This window comes from Diadema setosum, chromosome 5 (genome assembly GCF_964275005.1).
Source record: "Diadema setosum chromosome 5, eeDiaSeto1, whole genome shotgun sequence".
Taxonomy (NCBI): Eukaryota; Metazoa; Echinodermata; class Echinoidea; order Diadematoida; family Diadematidae; genus Diadema; species Diadema setosum.
The window spans coordinates 1,928,747-1,945,496 of NC_092689.1; the positions used below are offsets into that span (position 1 = coordinate 1,928,747).

At 38.9% G+C, this 16,750-nt stretch overlaps 2 protein-coding genes across 2 annotated transcripts; one reads left to right on the forward strand and one right to left on the reverse strand.

The window, feature by feature from the left end:
- Positions 1–3,688: 3,688 nt before the first annotated feature.
- Positions 3,689–7,334, reverse strand: LOC140228383 (C-type lectin galactose-binding isoform-like). Its single transcript, XM_072308606.1, has 4 exons — positions 7,245–7,334; positions 6,316–6,582; positions 4,868–4,996; positions 3,689–3,957 (listed from the first exon to the last, which is right to left on the reverse strand). The coding sequence occupies exons 1-4, from the start codon at positions 7,318–7,320 to the stop codon at positions 3,689–3,691; spliced, it is 741 nt and encodes a 246-aa protein (XP_072164707.1). The 5' UTR covers positions 7,321–7,334.
- Positions 7,335–11,423: 4,089 nt separating this feature from the next.
- LOC140228412 (uncharacterized) lies at positions 11,424–14,671 on the forward strand. Its single transcript, XM_072308632.1, has 3 exons — positions 11,424–12,285; positions 13,532–13,670; positions 14,186–14,671. The coding sequence occupies exons 1-3, from the start codon at positions 11,540–11,542 to the stop codon at positions 14,669–14,671; spliced, it is 1,371 nt and encodes a 456-aa protein (XP_072164733.1). The 5' UTR covers positions 11,424–11,539.
- Positions 14,672–16,750: the final 2,079 nt, after the last annotated feature.

Consider the following 16,750-nt stretch of genomic DNA (forward strand, 5'->3'; position numbering starts at 1 on the left):
GTCGCAATTTGTACCCACCAGGGAACTTGGTTATTATACAATGGTATACGTAACACACATCATTCCTTCTGTCGACAAAGTGGTCAATATAATGATGTTAATAAATAACCAAACAGGTCAAATGGAACCCCCGATTGTGCATGTTTACACGTTATTACTGTCGTTCCCGTTGCTAAAGAGAGAGAAAGAGAAAGAGAAAGAGAGGGGGGGGGGGGGGGCTGCACAATAGCAAATTTGTTGCCTCTTTGTGATCGATTACCCAATAAAGGTGTAAGTTTGGATGTAAAGCCACCATTTTCATGTACAGCGGGCGGGAATGACCGTGTGCAAGAGACGCCTTGAAGGTGTCACACGATGGACCGATTGTGAGTGTGTGTGGGTGTCTGTGTGTGTGTGTGTGTGTGTTTGTGTGTGTGTGTGTGTTTGTTTGTGTGTGTGTTTGTGTGGTGAGTTTATAGGTATGCATATTTTGCTGAGATTGTTTGCATATGTAACCGTCGACCTCGTCATCGATGACTTCGAAGAGAAATTGACGGCTGCTCTATCATGTCCGTTATAATTAACATGCCACAATAATATCATCTAAGAACAGTCACGCTTTCTTATCTTGAAGTGTAAAAATTTTGGCGATTATCTTCACTCGATGACTTATGATAAACATTTGAGACAATTTTACGGAATATTGCATTATCTATATTTTATTTTAATCATTTAATTATGATGGGATTTGAGTTGGACTTCATGATTGTATTATCTTCCCACACGAAATGCCATCATGAAATATATTTGTCCCTGCATTCTGCTTGGTCCTTTTAGTTTCTGAAAAAGGCGTTAGAGGCTTGGACCTCAAAGAAATAAGTAATTGGATGGCAATTCATCCTCGATACGAGGAATTACGTTGATGAATTGTGCACTACAGATCATTTTCCGAGTATAATAATTGAAATATATTGGTTACTATGCTCATGACCTGATGCAATGCGTGCATGTGCCGTCAAGCTAGTGATCCAACATTGCTATCCATGGAAGGGAAAAGTAAACGCCGATAGACTGAAAACAAATTCCTTGCATTGTTCTTTAGGCCAGTTCGTATTTCAATTCTACCGTGCGCATGTGCAGAAAAAAAATCAGTTTGTCATAACAGGCATGTTGGTTTTTAGATTCACTAAAATAAACATCAGTGATGTAGTGATTATTCATGACGTAATCCTTATCATAAATGGTGCTTGTCAGCATGTTTAACTGACAGCAACAAAGTATTCATTAAAGCCTGTAGTATTTGGTAATATTGACAGGAAAGATTATGCATTCAATGCAAAACAATAAAATGGATGCTTCCCCAAGTGTAAATAGACGGGCCCTTTCTAGTCACGTGGTCTACGAAGGTTCATTCTTTATTTTAACATAAATTTCTGTAAATATTACTTCGGGCAAGGTTATGCATTATGTTGCTTTGGCAACGCGTGAAGTGCCTAAACAAATGAGAGAGAGAGAGAAAAAAAAAGAAGAAAAATGTCATTTTTCTAAATGTGCACATGAGCTAATTGTTATGTCTTTCCTGTCATGAGACACAGTGAAAAGGAAACTAGCTTTGTGACATAATAAGGGTAAGAGAATATTTAAGGCTTTGGTGACAAACGATATTCTTTTCTGTTTCTCAGGAAAATCCGAAAACAATGGAATTTAGTATAATTATATAATTATTTGGTTAATTTCCTAATGTTCGCAGTTATTTTTTTTTTTCGGAAACAGAGTGAAAAGAGACTTGCCCGCCACGCTTTGTCTCTTATATGGTTGTGAAAGCATGTACAATTAAGCTTTTTCCATCTCTTTGGGAATCGTGGTTCCAGCGTAGATAGGGCCTACTATACGTAACTGTTAACTGTAACTTGGGCGTGAGAACTACATGGACAGTTTTGTTGCAATCACAAATAGCCTGTTTATGATTTTGTTAGATGTAAGTGTGCGATGGGAGTATGTGTGTGAATGTGTGTGTGTGTGTGTGTGTCTGTGTGTCTGTCTGTCTGTGTGTGTGTCCTTTTCGTAAGGAATCGGTGATTTTGCCATAGCGCCTCCAAATGCCAGTCTTCTCCTTTAACCTGTCGCCAGAACAAACCAACCGGAGATGGATAACTCCAGACATCGCAATAATGTGTAAACATAAACTTTCATCGCATGCTTTTCTTGTTAACCAGCGGCTCTAAGTGTTTGCTCATTTCTTGTAGAAACATCCATATTTCGCATCTCCAAAACTGACGTTGATCAATGTGGCGAATAACTCATCGTAGTTTGGCAACGTTAACTTGAACAATGTGCTATACTCTTTCACCTTACACAAGTAACACTTCACTGTTTTCTCGGGCTTACCAAACCAAATCGCAAACTCAGTACATAACGGACTCAGAGTGTTATGTTGATAAAAGTATATTTACAAACACTGCAATAATAGGCATACATATTTATATCTAACAATTAAGTCAGCTTATCTAAAAGATTCACATGTCTTTTCTAAAAACAAACCCACAAATAACAACAACAAAATACGATAGGTGGAAACAAAACAGGAAAAAAATAACATCAAGAGCAAGAACAAAATAAGACCTACGATTGGAAATCGCTGATACTACGTACTGAATATCCAAGTGACGGAATTTCATTTCATAGAATGTAATTGCTTTTATCTCTGGTACTTTTTTTAGGTTCATTCAATTGGGTGTTTCCAGGAATGGCAAATTTCAGATGAGGTTTGATTGACCAATGATTTGATCATACACTTTATGCAATTCATATAAATTCATGACGACGCCGTAATTTCACAGAAAATATTCACAGCCCTAACGTGGTAGGGTACGTATAACAGCAAGAAAGGGCTTTTTACACTTGTAAATTTTTGCTTAGCCCCGGACTATCGGTGGGGCTAAGGGGGGGCCTTAGCCCCACCGATAGTACGGGACTATCCTTAGCCCACTTTCTGTTTACACTCGTTTTTGCCAAAGTGGGCTAGCCCCACCGATAGTACGGTACTATCTGGCCCTGCAAAATAGCAGGGGTTAGCACCGCAATTGCGGTGCTAGCACCGCAATTGCGGTGCCAAGCAAGTGAGTGTAAACAGAACGAAAAAATAATCCTGGGCTAAGCGACGGAGACGAAGTGCGACCCTCACTGACCAATCAGAAACGAGGTAATCAAGTGCTGCCGGTGCGTGCGTGTACGTGTACAGTACACAGCGTAATTATGAATATTCATGTGGTTTGGAAAGTCCGGGGCTAAGAAAGACGAGTGTAAAAAGGTCAGTTTTCTCCTTAACCCCGGACAAGAGATAGTACGGGACTAATTGGCGAGTGTAAAAAGCTGAAAAAATTGGTACGGGACTAACGATAGTCCTGGGTCAGAGAAAGTCCGGGGTTAAGAAACACAAGTGTAAAAAGCCCTGAAGATAGTTTGACCTTTATAGCATTTGTAAACTCATGGGTGTACCCCCACCCCCACCCACACCCCTACCGCCTCCCTCCCCCGCTGGTAAAATATTTGGGAATACTTCTCTTCGTTGGTCAGCAGCCCTAGCAACGCTCGCAAGTTGTCCTGGAAACAGAATGAGCTCGTATTTAATTGACCATCACACTGGTCGATACGTAACGTTCAAATCTTAAAGAATCGATAGAATCATCGTTCAAATACCGTCCATAATTTACAGGCGATACACGGGCTCGAAGTTGGCACAGCCGGTGACTCTCTGAAGGGCGCCTTGTCCCGTCAGAGTCAAATCCATTCGATTGATTTCACAGGTGCCGTCTCTAAGGAGATTGAAGGAAAGACACTCGCCTTCGATCAGGCAGAGCGTCGAGCACGACACGGTGGTCATAGCATGGGTCTTTCTTACCATGTGGCCTGTGAGACAGAAGTTGATTGTAAGTCGTCTCACTTCGAACGAAGTCACCGAGTTCTTTCCGGAAAGCTCTGTAAAACCAGCAACATTTGACATGAATACATTTTTTTTTTTTTTTTTTTTGGTGGGGGGGGGGGGGTGGGGGTACTACTACAAAGCCATAGACGACAGAATCATGCAAAATTTGTGTATTTCATTAGGCCCTCCTTATCTATCTTATGTTTATACCAGTCCATCTCTTTATGATATAATCCATATAAATACGTATGTCGCTTCTTTGAAATACGTATAACGTTACTCTCACGGTGTTTATTTCCTTTTTTTTTTTACTATGATAATAATAATGATAGATATGATGACAATAATAGGGCCTAATGATAACGATAATGATGATTACAATGATAAAGATATTCATCGTTATTACTATTGTTATTAGTATTATTATAAGTAGTAGTAGTAGTAGTCATTGTAGTAGTAATAGTTATACACTGTTGTATCATCTTTATCATTATTATGGTCTCCGGATTTGATCGGCATCTGACAACTGATATTATATTTTCATCAGCCTAAATTTATCTGTTTTCCTGTTGTATATTTAAGCGAGACTGATATATGGAATATTGCCTATCTGCTGAGAGATAAATTATTTTGACCAGGCCTGATCCCACTGATAAAATGGTTACAGTTCGTTAATCTGAAGGTTCATTATTCCGGAGGTTCGTTAATCCGAAAATGGAATAAGGTTCGTTATTCCGAAGTTTCGTTAATCCGAAAATAAAATAAGGTTCGTATATAAGATTCCGAAGGATTGTTCGTACGCACCTCACTCTCTTTTCTTTCTTTTTTTTTTAATTTTCGGATTAACGAACATTGGTTCAATTTTCGGATAAATGAACCATCGGAATAACGAACATTACCCGAAGTTAATATCTTGCACCTACTATACACATACACGCACGCCCACACACGATACCTACTCACCTGCTACTTTCTGACACATCGTGTAATGATAGCTGGCTGGATAATCGTCCGAGGTTACCAGGGTTTGGGTGTTCAGGACCAAAGATGCAGCTAAGCTCTCGTTTATACTGGGAGTCTCATGGGCCCAGCCTATAGAGAAGAAGTACGTCGCACACAGAAAACACAGGAGGTGAATGTAATATCAAAGTGTCAAATGGATAGACTAAGGAGGTACATGTATCACACATATATATACATTGGATGGTACGCTTTACGATAGGTAAGAAGACAGCTGCAGAAATTGGTTAGGGTGAAGAGGGCAAGTAAAGAAAGAATAAGAGAGAAGAAAGAGAGACAGAAAGAGGAAATGAGAAAGAGTTTGTGAGGAACAGAAATTATGCGCAATGTATTCACATGGCTAATTGCCATAACACAATTATTAGTAACTATATAATTGTTTAGCACTACTTTTCAACCTACACACGCATTTAGAAACAGGAACATTTGAAAATTACATTGAGAAACATACAGCTGAGGAAAGGTGGAAATTAAGAATACAATAGTCCGCAAAGAGCAAACACACATGCATTTGTGCATTCTTGTTATAATATGAATGTCTTTGGTATGATTTCATGAGGAATCTATATCTTTATTTGATTTATTGTTTGTAGTCAAACGTTTATACGGGCAACCCGTGTGCATCATGAGCCTGAGTGTGAAAGAATTAAGTCTGGATTTTTCAGCATAGATATCATGAATAGATGTCATAAATATAATTTTCATTGATTTCAACGACGACGGTGAGAGTAGGGGAATGGAAGGTAATTAAATAATCGGCACTTTATCATCTTTTGATAAGCGCTGATCTTTCTTCCCTTTATAATAATCTTTTGTAGGGCCTAGTAAGATTCCTTTTACAACTCCGTTACTCGTCGCTAACTTGTTGGTCGTTTATTTCGTTGTTATTGCACATTTTCAATAGATTTTTGTGAGCCCTGTACCTGGGTCTTTTTTTTTTAATTTGCATAATCATGTTTGGTCAAATGTTAAGAAAGAGGATCATCATAATACATTATTAAGTTATGTGTAGAGCTATATGTCTTTGTCTGAAATAGCACCCTTTTTTATCTGATGATATATGTGTGTGTAGGGTGTGTGTGTGCGTGCGTGTTGTTGATTATTTTATTTGGGGTTTAATATTTCGAGAAGGTATCTTGACGATATTCCAGAACATACATGACATAGGGAAGGGAATCTTTTTTTTTTCTTTTTCTTTTTTTTTAGTATTGATTAGAATACTCACAATACATGCCCCCCCCCTCCACAAAAAACAACAACAAAAAACAAAACCAGACATTAGCTCATGATTATCATTATGGTATGCAGTTTTTGTTATTCAGGCAAAATGTATAGTGATAATGATGTGAACCACTTGTGAATCGGGTATGATTGCACCGTAGATAACATACCTTGAAAAATCTCCTTGTCGTCCACGCAACTCCACGTTTTCGTACCCTTTGCCCGCCTACAGCCGAGCCATATCTTTTTGAGAACATTGGACGGTTGCAACGCCAGACGGCTCAAGAAATAAACCTGGCGTCGGGAATGAGCGGTGACCAAGTCTCCACCTACCGACTGGCAAAATGCGAGCGCATCTGACCACTGCGACACGCCTTTCTCCTTGGAGTAGCAGTAGCCATCCCAGTATGTCCAGTCGGCTGGACACGCCGGCGATTCTACGGAACAAAATGTTTCATTCCTAGGGTGATGTTCGGTCTGCAATGATGCTTTAACATAATACTACAAAGGATGATGAAAACTGACATACAGTTTCAAATAAACGCGAAACGTACAAGCCCTATGATTTTAAAGACTAACATGACAATATGGCAAGATCTTTCTATAAACCTGGGACAGAATGATTTAACAAACAAGGAAGTCACAACGAAATTTTTCATGTCACTATCAATGAGCAGATCGGGTAACAAAATGTTACGTTCTAAATGATATCTATGAATGAGATTAGATTTAAATCTGGCTCGACGTGAACGTTTCTCACTCAAAAAGGAATAGGCTTCAACGCATTTGCCTTTTCCAGTTTTCTAATTTCAATTTTTTTTTTTTCTGACCGTGGTTTTACAGTGAGACGTCCAACATTTCCCTGTAGTCATGATGCAACCAAGCAATGATTTCCTGCTTTGAAATGTTTTTCATCAATCTTTATTCTTTGTTCATTGTGTAAAATTGGAAGAAGATATCTTTGAGAGCGATACAATAAATTTCCCCACCCAGGATTGAGTGCTGGGAACACCAGAAAGAATGGAAATGTCCAACTTTTAATAGGATCACTTCATCGACTCACGTTTAGAAACGTGTCTTTCTCTTTCATTCCACTCACCCGACAAGTCTGCGGCCGACACTACACCGATAGATGCGGTCAGGATGACGAAGAATGCCTTACAGATATCGGACATTATTGTGTTTTCAGTTCCTCTGCGCGAAGCTCTGCAACTCGTTACAAAGAAAAATAAGAAGTCTTGTTGGTAAATCAAAGGACAGCCTGCGTTCACTAGTTGGTTCTTATTGCCTACTATCCTCCAGATTCCAAAGCAGGAGAAGCGGCTACCTCTGGACGTGATGCGCTGGGATTATTTCAGTTGGTGGAAAGAGCACTGAATAGTCTGATAAGTCAGTAAACTCTGTCATGGGCTTCTGAGGATAGTGAGAGGGAAGTGCGATCGAAGATTGGCGCGCAAAAAGTGTTCGTTACCAGGAACGCGGCCGGAATTCAGCTTGCGTCTGACGCTCGTGCCATAATTATGACAAATGAGTTAGATTGCAATGATCGTATGTCTCCCCACTGTGTAAAGAATATTCTCCCATCTTACAATTGTTATTGCTTTCTGTAAAGTGAGAAAGGAGTCCACGCACAATGATGTCCTGCATAGAAAGGCTTAATTGATTTCCGATAACCACCTAGCGGTTAAAGAAATATACAAAAATGCCTCCCGTACCCTTTGAAAACGTCCTTTAAAAATGTTGAAATTCCACATTTATATCAACACTACATGATTATTGTATTTTATAATGTTGTTGTCATATTACAAGAACAATGCACTGTTTGCTATCATCACTTTTAAACGCTGACTTAATACTTATAGAAGCAACAAAGCGTGACCTTATAGTGAGATATACACATTAAACATTGTGTCACATGCAGATAGATTAAAAAAAAAAAAAAAACCAGACAGACAAACAAACGCTGTATGAAGAAATGAAGAAAACAGTTGGCCAGCACCAATAAATATATCGGCACAATGAATTTGTCTGTCATTCTTATCACACAATGTCACAGGCTAAAAAGTGTCCCAAATAAGTAAGGACAGCTCAGTCATTACGCTGATGTACATGTATAGACTAATTGCATTTGACAAAGTACTGCCCACTTCTCATGATCTGTACCGGGATTGACATGCGATACATTGCGCAGAGACGTACCAGCAGAATGATCCATGGTTAACGCGCGTGATCACCTCATATTATACACTGTTTAACTTCGAGGTATACATGTACTATATAGTATCACTTCTTAACATGGCGTCAGACACGGAATCGGACGAAGGGGTGATTGCGGTCCTAGTTGGCTTCTTGAACCCTTTCCCTGGAAATTTGGAGGTCCTCGTCTGGATCCAGTCAGTTACAGTCGCTTTATCCGTCCTTACCATTGCTGTGTTGCTGTGGATCTGTTGTCGAGGACGACGATGGAAGGAACTCGACGTCGAACCCGTGCCCTTCATGTGCCTCTTCATAGGTCAGTGAAGATTGATAGCCAGATAACAATGTAATCTGCGCGTTATTGTGGAATTGACATTCGTAATATTTCCTCTATATTTTCCCCCTTAGATATAAGAAATGTTAGCAACAGTGTTCGCTGTCTCTTAGACGCATAATCTATACCCATATAGTACATTGCAGTTACTAATAGCAGGCACCTGTTGCTAACTTGAATCATTAGACATTCTTAATGATCAAAATACATATCTATTTTTGAGACCTTTTTTCAGCTATATCATAAACAGTATACAGGGCGCATAAGAAAAAACCTTTACACTTTTAAAAAAAAAATTGTCTAAATTACATTTCAAAATATTTGGATTTTATTTTCATATATATGGATGCCTAATAGTCTCATCTATCAAGTGCAATCAACAAAACAAATTTTTGTTCACGCTTGGCTGAACACTGAAGCTCTTTGTCCCGAGTGTGAAAAATGACTTGCGCCAAATTGAAAAAAGATGGAAATTTCAGCCAGCAGTCCAAATAAGTGCTACCATTCAAACAAATTGCTCTTTTGCTTAAAGCTTTGATTATGTAATGATAATGTGAGATTTTTCTTTTGTCAGCTTTATCGTAATTTTAATGATTTCATATCTAAATCAATAGGTGAGAATTAGAGTGTGTAATTACTTCAAGATCTTTAAAGCACAGTTTTCACAATACCCGGACACATCAATACCATATGCCAGTTACTCACTAATGTGGTAGTGGTACCAAATTCATCAACATTAAAATCATTAATCCCATTAATCTTTCAATTGATTGACCAATTAATCAATCCATTAATCAATCAATCAATTATTCAATCAATCAACTCATCAATACATCAACCGATATATCAGTTAGTCAGTCATTGAGTCGTTCAATCAATCAGCGAATGAACCCAATGATCAATTAATCACTTTTCAGTCATTGAAATAATCAATCGGCTGCTTGAATGAATGAATTAACAAATAAATCAGTTTTTTTAAACATTAATCAGCCTTTAAGCCACGAAGGCGGGGGGGGGGGGGGGAGGGAGGTGATATTCCCTATGTCGATCTCCCACTTTTTATACAACATGCATACAATTATGAGTAACTGATTGATTGATTGATTGATTGCTTGATTGATTGATTGATTGATTGATTGATTGATTGGATTGATCGTATTGATTATATTGATTGAATGATCTGAGGATGCATTAATTTTGTACTTTTCTTCTTGACTGAGTGATTGGCATGTGGATTCGATATGTCTGTGGATGATTTGTGATAACTGAGCTTAAAAGATCTTGATGTTGTTAATCGACCTTCCATAACACAATGAAATCATTTAAAACGTGACGGGAAATCGCCAGAAAATTCCTAAACTATCATAACATAATCAAAACAGTGAGGAACAGAGCAGTTTGTATGAATGAGAGCACTTATTTGGACTGCAGCTGCTGCTGGCTTAATTTTCCATCTTCTTTCAATTTGGCGCAAGTCATTTTCAAACTCTGGACAAAGAGCGTCAGTGTTCAGCCAAGCGTGAACAAAAATTTGTTTTGTTGATTACACTTGATAGATGAGACTATTGGGCATCCATAAATATGAAAAAATCTTCCAAATATTTTGAAATGTAATTTAGGCAATTTTTCAAAAGTGTAACGCTCTTTTTGATACGCCCTGTATATAGGTCCTATAAGCAATTTTTGGAGGCCGTTTTATTTGGCAAATTTCCGACGGATTGTAGGCTGAAATCATGTACAATTTTCCACACCCATCTGACATTGAATAATATGTTTAGAAAAATGTCTTGTGGGATTGAAGATCCATTAATTTGCTATTCATTGACAATCGAGTTGAATTATTGATGAAGTCATGCTTTATTCTCTCCATTTATGGCGAAAAATCTGCAATTCAACGACTATAACATGTTTATTACAGACTTATTTATGAATGTTTTTTTTTATACTGTAACTCTCGTTGAGTTTTTCTTTATATTCCTGCTTTCTTTGTAACACCTTTTTATTTCAGTTTTCTCATAGCGTGTGCTTTCAATTTGCTAAAAAGTCATTGTTTCAACTTGACCCTTTGGTAGAATAGTTCTCCCGCAACCTCAGACAGCCACACGAGCTATGTGATACTGATTTATTTTTGCATTTCGCCATGTTACTTGATATGGTTTTATACAAAAATAAAGCCAAATCGAATCGTATGTCATTAATTCCTTAATGATCAGATGTAAGCAACTTTGCTGGTACCTTGTGACCGAAAACAAAAGTGTTCCTACACACAGAGGTATGGGCATGTCAATGTACAGTTAACGAAAATCAGTATACTATCTCTCATAGCCACATACGTCTTTTGTTGGCATAATAAGAATTACAGGCAACTCCTCTGGCTTCTTTATACTTGTTAACATTATGTAAAAGATTTCATGCTCAATTTATAGTCTGAAGAGTTTAGGCTCAAGTCTGACAGAATTACTAAAAACACTCGACTATAGTTGTATTAACTGATTAAGTTCAAGATATCCCCATATAAAAAAATTATATGCATAAAAACGTGTGTGTGCGTCGTGCATGCGTGTGTATATTAATGTGATACCGGATTCTTCCTTTAACCATTCACGTTTTAGATGTTCTCCGTTTGTAATGGCAATATAAACCTTTGTTGAATAGCGTAATGAGGTTTTTTTTTTTTTTAATAATTTAAAAAGAAGAAAGAAAAGAACGCTGAATCTAAACTACTGTTCATCTTCTTTCTCTTCATCTTCTACTCAGATAGCACATGGCTGGACAGATTGTCTGTTTTTGCGTGGCTGAACCGCACGCTTCTTCGTAATAAATGGAAAACAGAGCGAGAAACGCTGCTCACGGCAATCAGCGAAATGTGCCAGTCGTCTACGACGCAGCATGTTCAACACCCAATTCTTGTGACGTCATCCGTAAAAACAACGTTGGACCTTTTCTTCCGAGTCCAGAAGTACCCCTCTGAGTCGGAGGTTATCGTCACTGCTATCAACGCGTACGATACGATTCAAGTCATCCTCCACCATGGGCTACACGTGGTTCCGCTGGACATCGATAAAGATACACTCTCCCCTAACATAGAGGCATTGCGTCACGTGATCAACGAAAACACAGTGGCCCTTTTTGTGTCGCACCTGTACGGGCGGTTGTCCGACCTGACCCAGATCGCCGACATTGCTCACGAGCACGGGGTTCATTTATTGGAGGACTGTTCCCAAGCCTGCACCAGCCCCGTGGATAGCGCCAACCCCGAGTCTGATCTGGCCTTCTTCAGTTTTGACACCATTCACCCCTGTACGGCACATGGCGGCGCCATAACCAGAGTCAAGGACAAATATCTCCTAGCCAAAATGAAGGAACTGCACGAGACCTATCCAGTCGGCTCTGAAGTGAAGTATGTGGAGAACATACTGAAAACTTCCGTGGTGGCACTGACTCTCAACCATCCGCGGTTCACCAAACTTACCATGTTGTTGTTGAGACCCTTCAAGGTTGACCTCAAGGAGAAGGCAAATTCCTTCCTAACAGCGCCCCCACCGGCTGGATTGTTACGTCTTCTTCGAGAACAACCTCCAACGGCATTGCTGTTCCTGCTACACAGACGGTAGGAACCAATGTATTTGATAACGTAATCCCCCCCGAAAAAGCAAACAAACAACAAACAACAAACAACAAACAACAAACAACAAACAAACAACAACAACAACAAAAGCAACATAAAATCACTCAAATTCAAGGGTTGATGAAATATGTTTCATTATAAGATTTGAATCGAATCTGGAAGAAAATGTGTTAGCATGCAGAAAATGTAGTGTGCATCAGAATGTACAGAAATAAAAACCTGGGCCTAGGTTTATGATTAACCAGCTTCGTCGTTAAACATGCATGTTTAGTAGCAGAAAATTTGATGTTCAAACTAGCCAGGTGATTAATCTGCGAAGTAATAAATAAATAAAAAAAGAATGCTCGTACATGCAGTGGCAATTTACACTAAAAATTAATGCAACTTTATAGGTCCCTGCAATAAATGGTAGACCGAATTGGACTTCTCATTGGGAATAGTAAAAAGACTGATCAACGTTTGCTTCTATAGATTGCATTAAATAACGATGACAATAACAATGAAAAAGATAAAGGGTGCAATGTTAAAAGTATGCTCTTGTCATTCTTGTAGCCTCCAGCGCTGTTCTCCTATTATAGGGCCCCATCATTGTGTTCTTGTTCTAGCATTACCAGGTACAACTCTTGGGAAAAGAGAAACATTAGTCTACAGTGTATAGTTGGTAAAACGGATGATGTTCGTTACTCCGAAGGTTCATTGTTCCGAAACAGACAGATTCCCTACTCAAAAGTTCCTAGGTGTTCGTTAATGCGAAAATGAAAATAGGGTACGTTAATCCGAATATTTTGTGGCATTATTCCGAAGGTTCGGTTTTCATCCGAAATGAGGTCAGATTCGTTATTCCGAAAATGAGAAACAAAAGGTATACTCTAACGAACCTTCAGAATCATGAACCTTTTTAATTTCTAATTTTCGCATTTATAATACGCGGTCGGAATAACGATTTTTTTAATATAATTATTTTCAGACTAACGAAGCTTCGAAATAACGAATCTTCAGAATAACGAATTGTCAGGGTACAGGGTGGGATTCAAACCCAGAATATTATTGTTGGAGCAATTAATCAAGAATCGCGTCAACTGCGACCCAGAAGGTTGTTCTTAAATCCGTATTACACATTTCCTCTTAGGTGTTTGTTATAAAATGTGACCCTATGACTATACATCATTATGATGTTTAAATTATTGGTAACAAACTTGTTATCGATATTTGCACATGATTGATGTAGGTTGAAAAATTTCAATCCAACCGATTTCGACAAGTCACGAGAGACAGGGGACTACGTGACGGAGAGGATGCCTCAGGTTGCGGGGCAGATTGGCATGAAGGCCTTGGTGAGAGGTTACTGGCTCTATCCTATTCTCGTGGTAAGTGACAAAAGTAGGTACATTAACCACATCATTACACATTCTGCCCTGCCTGGGCGAAACAAATCAAGTAAAAAAAAATTATAACTTTTATAAATTAGTAAAATGATATTTGACATATAAATTTGTAACAATGCAATGCTACGATGTCTTGACAATTTTTTCCCCATTATGATTTATGTTTGACCTCAAATGTTAATGTTCAAGATATGCCAAGCGAAGTCCAATTTAAAGGCAGTAATAACTCGGATTTTGATGAGACACTGTAATAAGACTATGCCACTTCTCCTTGCCAAATGAGGGCAGCCAAATTTCATTGCACTGTCTTTTTCCACACAGCAATTGAATTCAATTGTAATCACGACGACAAGCTAATTCCACTTGCAACACCGAAGCAGCTATAACGGTGACGGTAGTCAAGTTGTAATACTCTAACCGTCTGCACTTTGTCTTTCGTATAATAACTTAAAGTTTCAGACCACATCCCCCGTTATATTTGTACCGTTACGATACAGAATGATCCGGACGAAGTTGTACGTCGCTTAAATCTTCTGGGGATCGGGGCAGCGAGGCAAGTAACTCAGTTGACCCTAATCACGGCTCCTGCAACACAAAGTTCCGTGTCTGACTCGGTTGAACCTCCTCTCATGGGAGTAGATTCCAGCCAATGTCCACTCACCACCGCCACCTTCATCATTGACCACGTCGTCTACCTTCCCGTCCACAAGCGCGTCGCGCGACATCACCTTGAGCAGGTCTGCCTCGCCGTTGAGATCGTTGTCAACAAGCTGGCCATACTAAAACGCTACCGAGCTAGACTACAGGACGCCGCCTCGTCAACGAGAGGATCGCACGAAGTCTCAAACTCTGGTCCGTATGGTCCAGTCGCCTCTCGGAAGACCAAGGACTCCAATCGTAGACGCACTGTTTCCTTCAATCCCAGCGTCAAGATGTTCGCCCAAGTACCAGCTTCCCAAACAGAAGGACCCAAGTCAACATAATCCATTCTGAAGTTCCGTTTACTTCCTCCGGACGACTACCAGTTTTCAAGATCAGTAGTAATGGAGTATTGAGAACTAAACTTTGAGGGCATGTTAAAGCGTTATCTTGTTATGTACATAAACATATTAAGTTACAATTACGACACAGTTACGGAAAATGTTTCATCTTTGAGTCGTGAACAGTTTATAATGTGAATCTGATAACGATGCATACTCCTGCAGCCACATCCCCTGGTTTGATACCACCTGTATTAATGCTCTATAATCCTTTCAGCGTGATATCTTGGTTCCTTTAAACCATCGGTGTCAAGATCAACTTCACCTTCATTCCTAATTTCTATTTCATCAATCGGCCATATCATCGCCGTCTCTACAGGGGAAGGGTTGCTTGTCATGTATTATAGATATCGAAGCAGGTAGCAGTTCCAGACTTAATACAGAAAAGAAAAATGTATGTGATCACGTCTGCTAAACACAATTGTGTCCGTGCCCACTGTTATCCTGAAACGACATTCAACGACAACAAATGTGTCACAAATCATCATAGCCTGCTATTCGATTATGTAAACAACAACAAGCACACATTCAAGGGTGTTTGAACATTACTGAATTATACCACCGTACTATTTTAATGACGATGTACGCACAACAATAAAACTATTAATAAGGGGCAATAAGCATAAGTTAAGCATAAGTTATGCTCCACCTCCTCAATCGTATTTAGAGGCCACATTACTCACACGAGCACTGGTAGTCATAAAATAAGCGTTTTCGTAGAATTGTGGTTGTGTAAATGTTAGTATAAGTAGACAATAGGTATGGAAAAACTTATCCTTACATGATTACATTCAAATCTAGATTTCAGAACAAGAATACCACCTCACGTACGTCAATCCCACTATAATGAAATGTTTTCAGACTTCAATTGAAATAATTATTATTAGTATTTTTCTCCAAATATACCTTGCAAAGTGTAATGTAATTCATCTTTTCCTCCTATACACATTCCAGTACTCGGAAACCAGTGTACATGTCTATTCGTTGTTGTTTGCCTGTAATCGTTGTTATGTGCATGTACTCGTTGTTGCCATATCGGGAAAGGCACCATCACGCCTTCAAGATCCTAGTGAGAACTTTGCCAATATGCCAGTGATATGCATACAATTTGGCATGTAGTTGCCAAACGACCCGTTTATTATGCCTTGTATTATACATGTAAGTGCATGGACCTTGGGCGCGCTAAACGCATTTCACGGACAAGATTACGACAGTGATGTGTATACATGAATAATGATGTGGAAAAAAAAAGTCTCCAAATAGCTCAACTAGTCACCATTTGTTTGTAGTAGTGTACGAAAAGAGGTAGTGAGATTACATTGTAGAAATGTTCGTGTCCTGAATATGCTGTTCGCCACTCAACCTAGGTAATTTACTTTCCCATAAATTAGTTTACTAGCCCTGATGTTTGTTTGTTTGTTTGTTTGTTTTTTCCAGCATTATTCAGTCTCGCTTTCCAGTTTAAATTATCATCAGTTCGGGTAGTGCCTCCTTCTTACATGTAGAACGTGAAAAAATCATGTATTTAAGATCAAGAGTTGTGTGCGCACTGTCGCACTTGTCTAATGTCTAATAATGACGGTAGGTGATAGCATTTTAAAGTTGACGTACCTGGATTCTGAAATGAATCATTCACAAGAAAATAACATTATGTATCCTTCAGAGTTGTTACTTGTGGTATAGCACCACATAGCATTTATATTTTTCCCTTTTTACCATGGTTGGAAGTTTCAGGGAGAGAATAAAGAAAAATACAAGCACATTTGTGATTTCTTGGTGAAGACTAAACTACATGTAATTCATAGCACTCTAACATGATCGTGGTGTAATAAGTTGTTTGTTCCTTTTCCTTTATTTCTCAACAAGAACCCGCCTTTTTTCACCCCCCCCCCTCTCTCTCTCTCTCTTCTCCGTTCATACAGGGTGTCCCATTAACTGGAATCATCTCCCAGTGTTAAATCAGGAAGATTTATAGATAACATTCATAACAATGTCTATACATAATGAGTGGTGTGATATATG

Coding starts and splice junctions, on each gene's coding strand:
- LOC140228383 (XM_072308606.1), bottom strand. CDS start 7,320: ATGTCCGATATCTGTAAGGCATTCTTCGTCATCCTGACCGCATCTATC. Junction 4,997..6,315: donor CGACAAGGAGATTTTTCAAG/GTATGTTATCTA, acceptor TCTTCTCTATAG/GCTGGGCCCATGAGACTCCC. Junction 3,958..4,867: donor GATGTGTCAGAAAGTAGCAG/GTGAGTAGGTAT, acceptor CTGGTTTTACAG/AGCTTTCCGGAAAGAACTCG.
- LOC140228412 (XM_072308632.1), top strand. CDS start 11,540: ATGTGCCAGTCGTCTACGACGCAGCATGTTCAACACCCAATTCTTGTG. Junction 12,286..13,531: donor CTGTTCCTGCTACACAGACG/GTAGGAACCAAT, acceptor TGATTGATGTAG/GTTGAAAAATTTCAATCCAA. Junction 13,671..14,185: donor GGCTCTATCCTATTCTCGTG/GTAAGTGACAAA, acceptor GTTACGATACAG/AATGATCCGGACGAAGTTGT.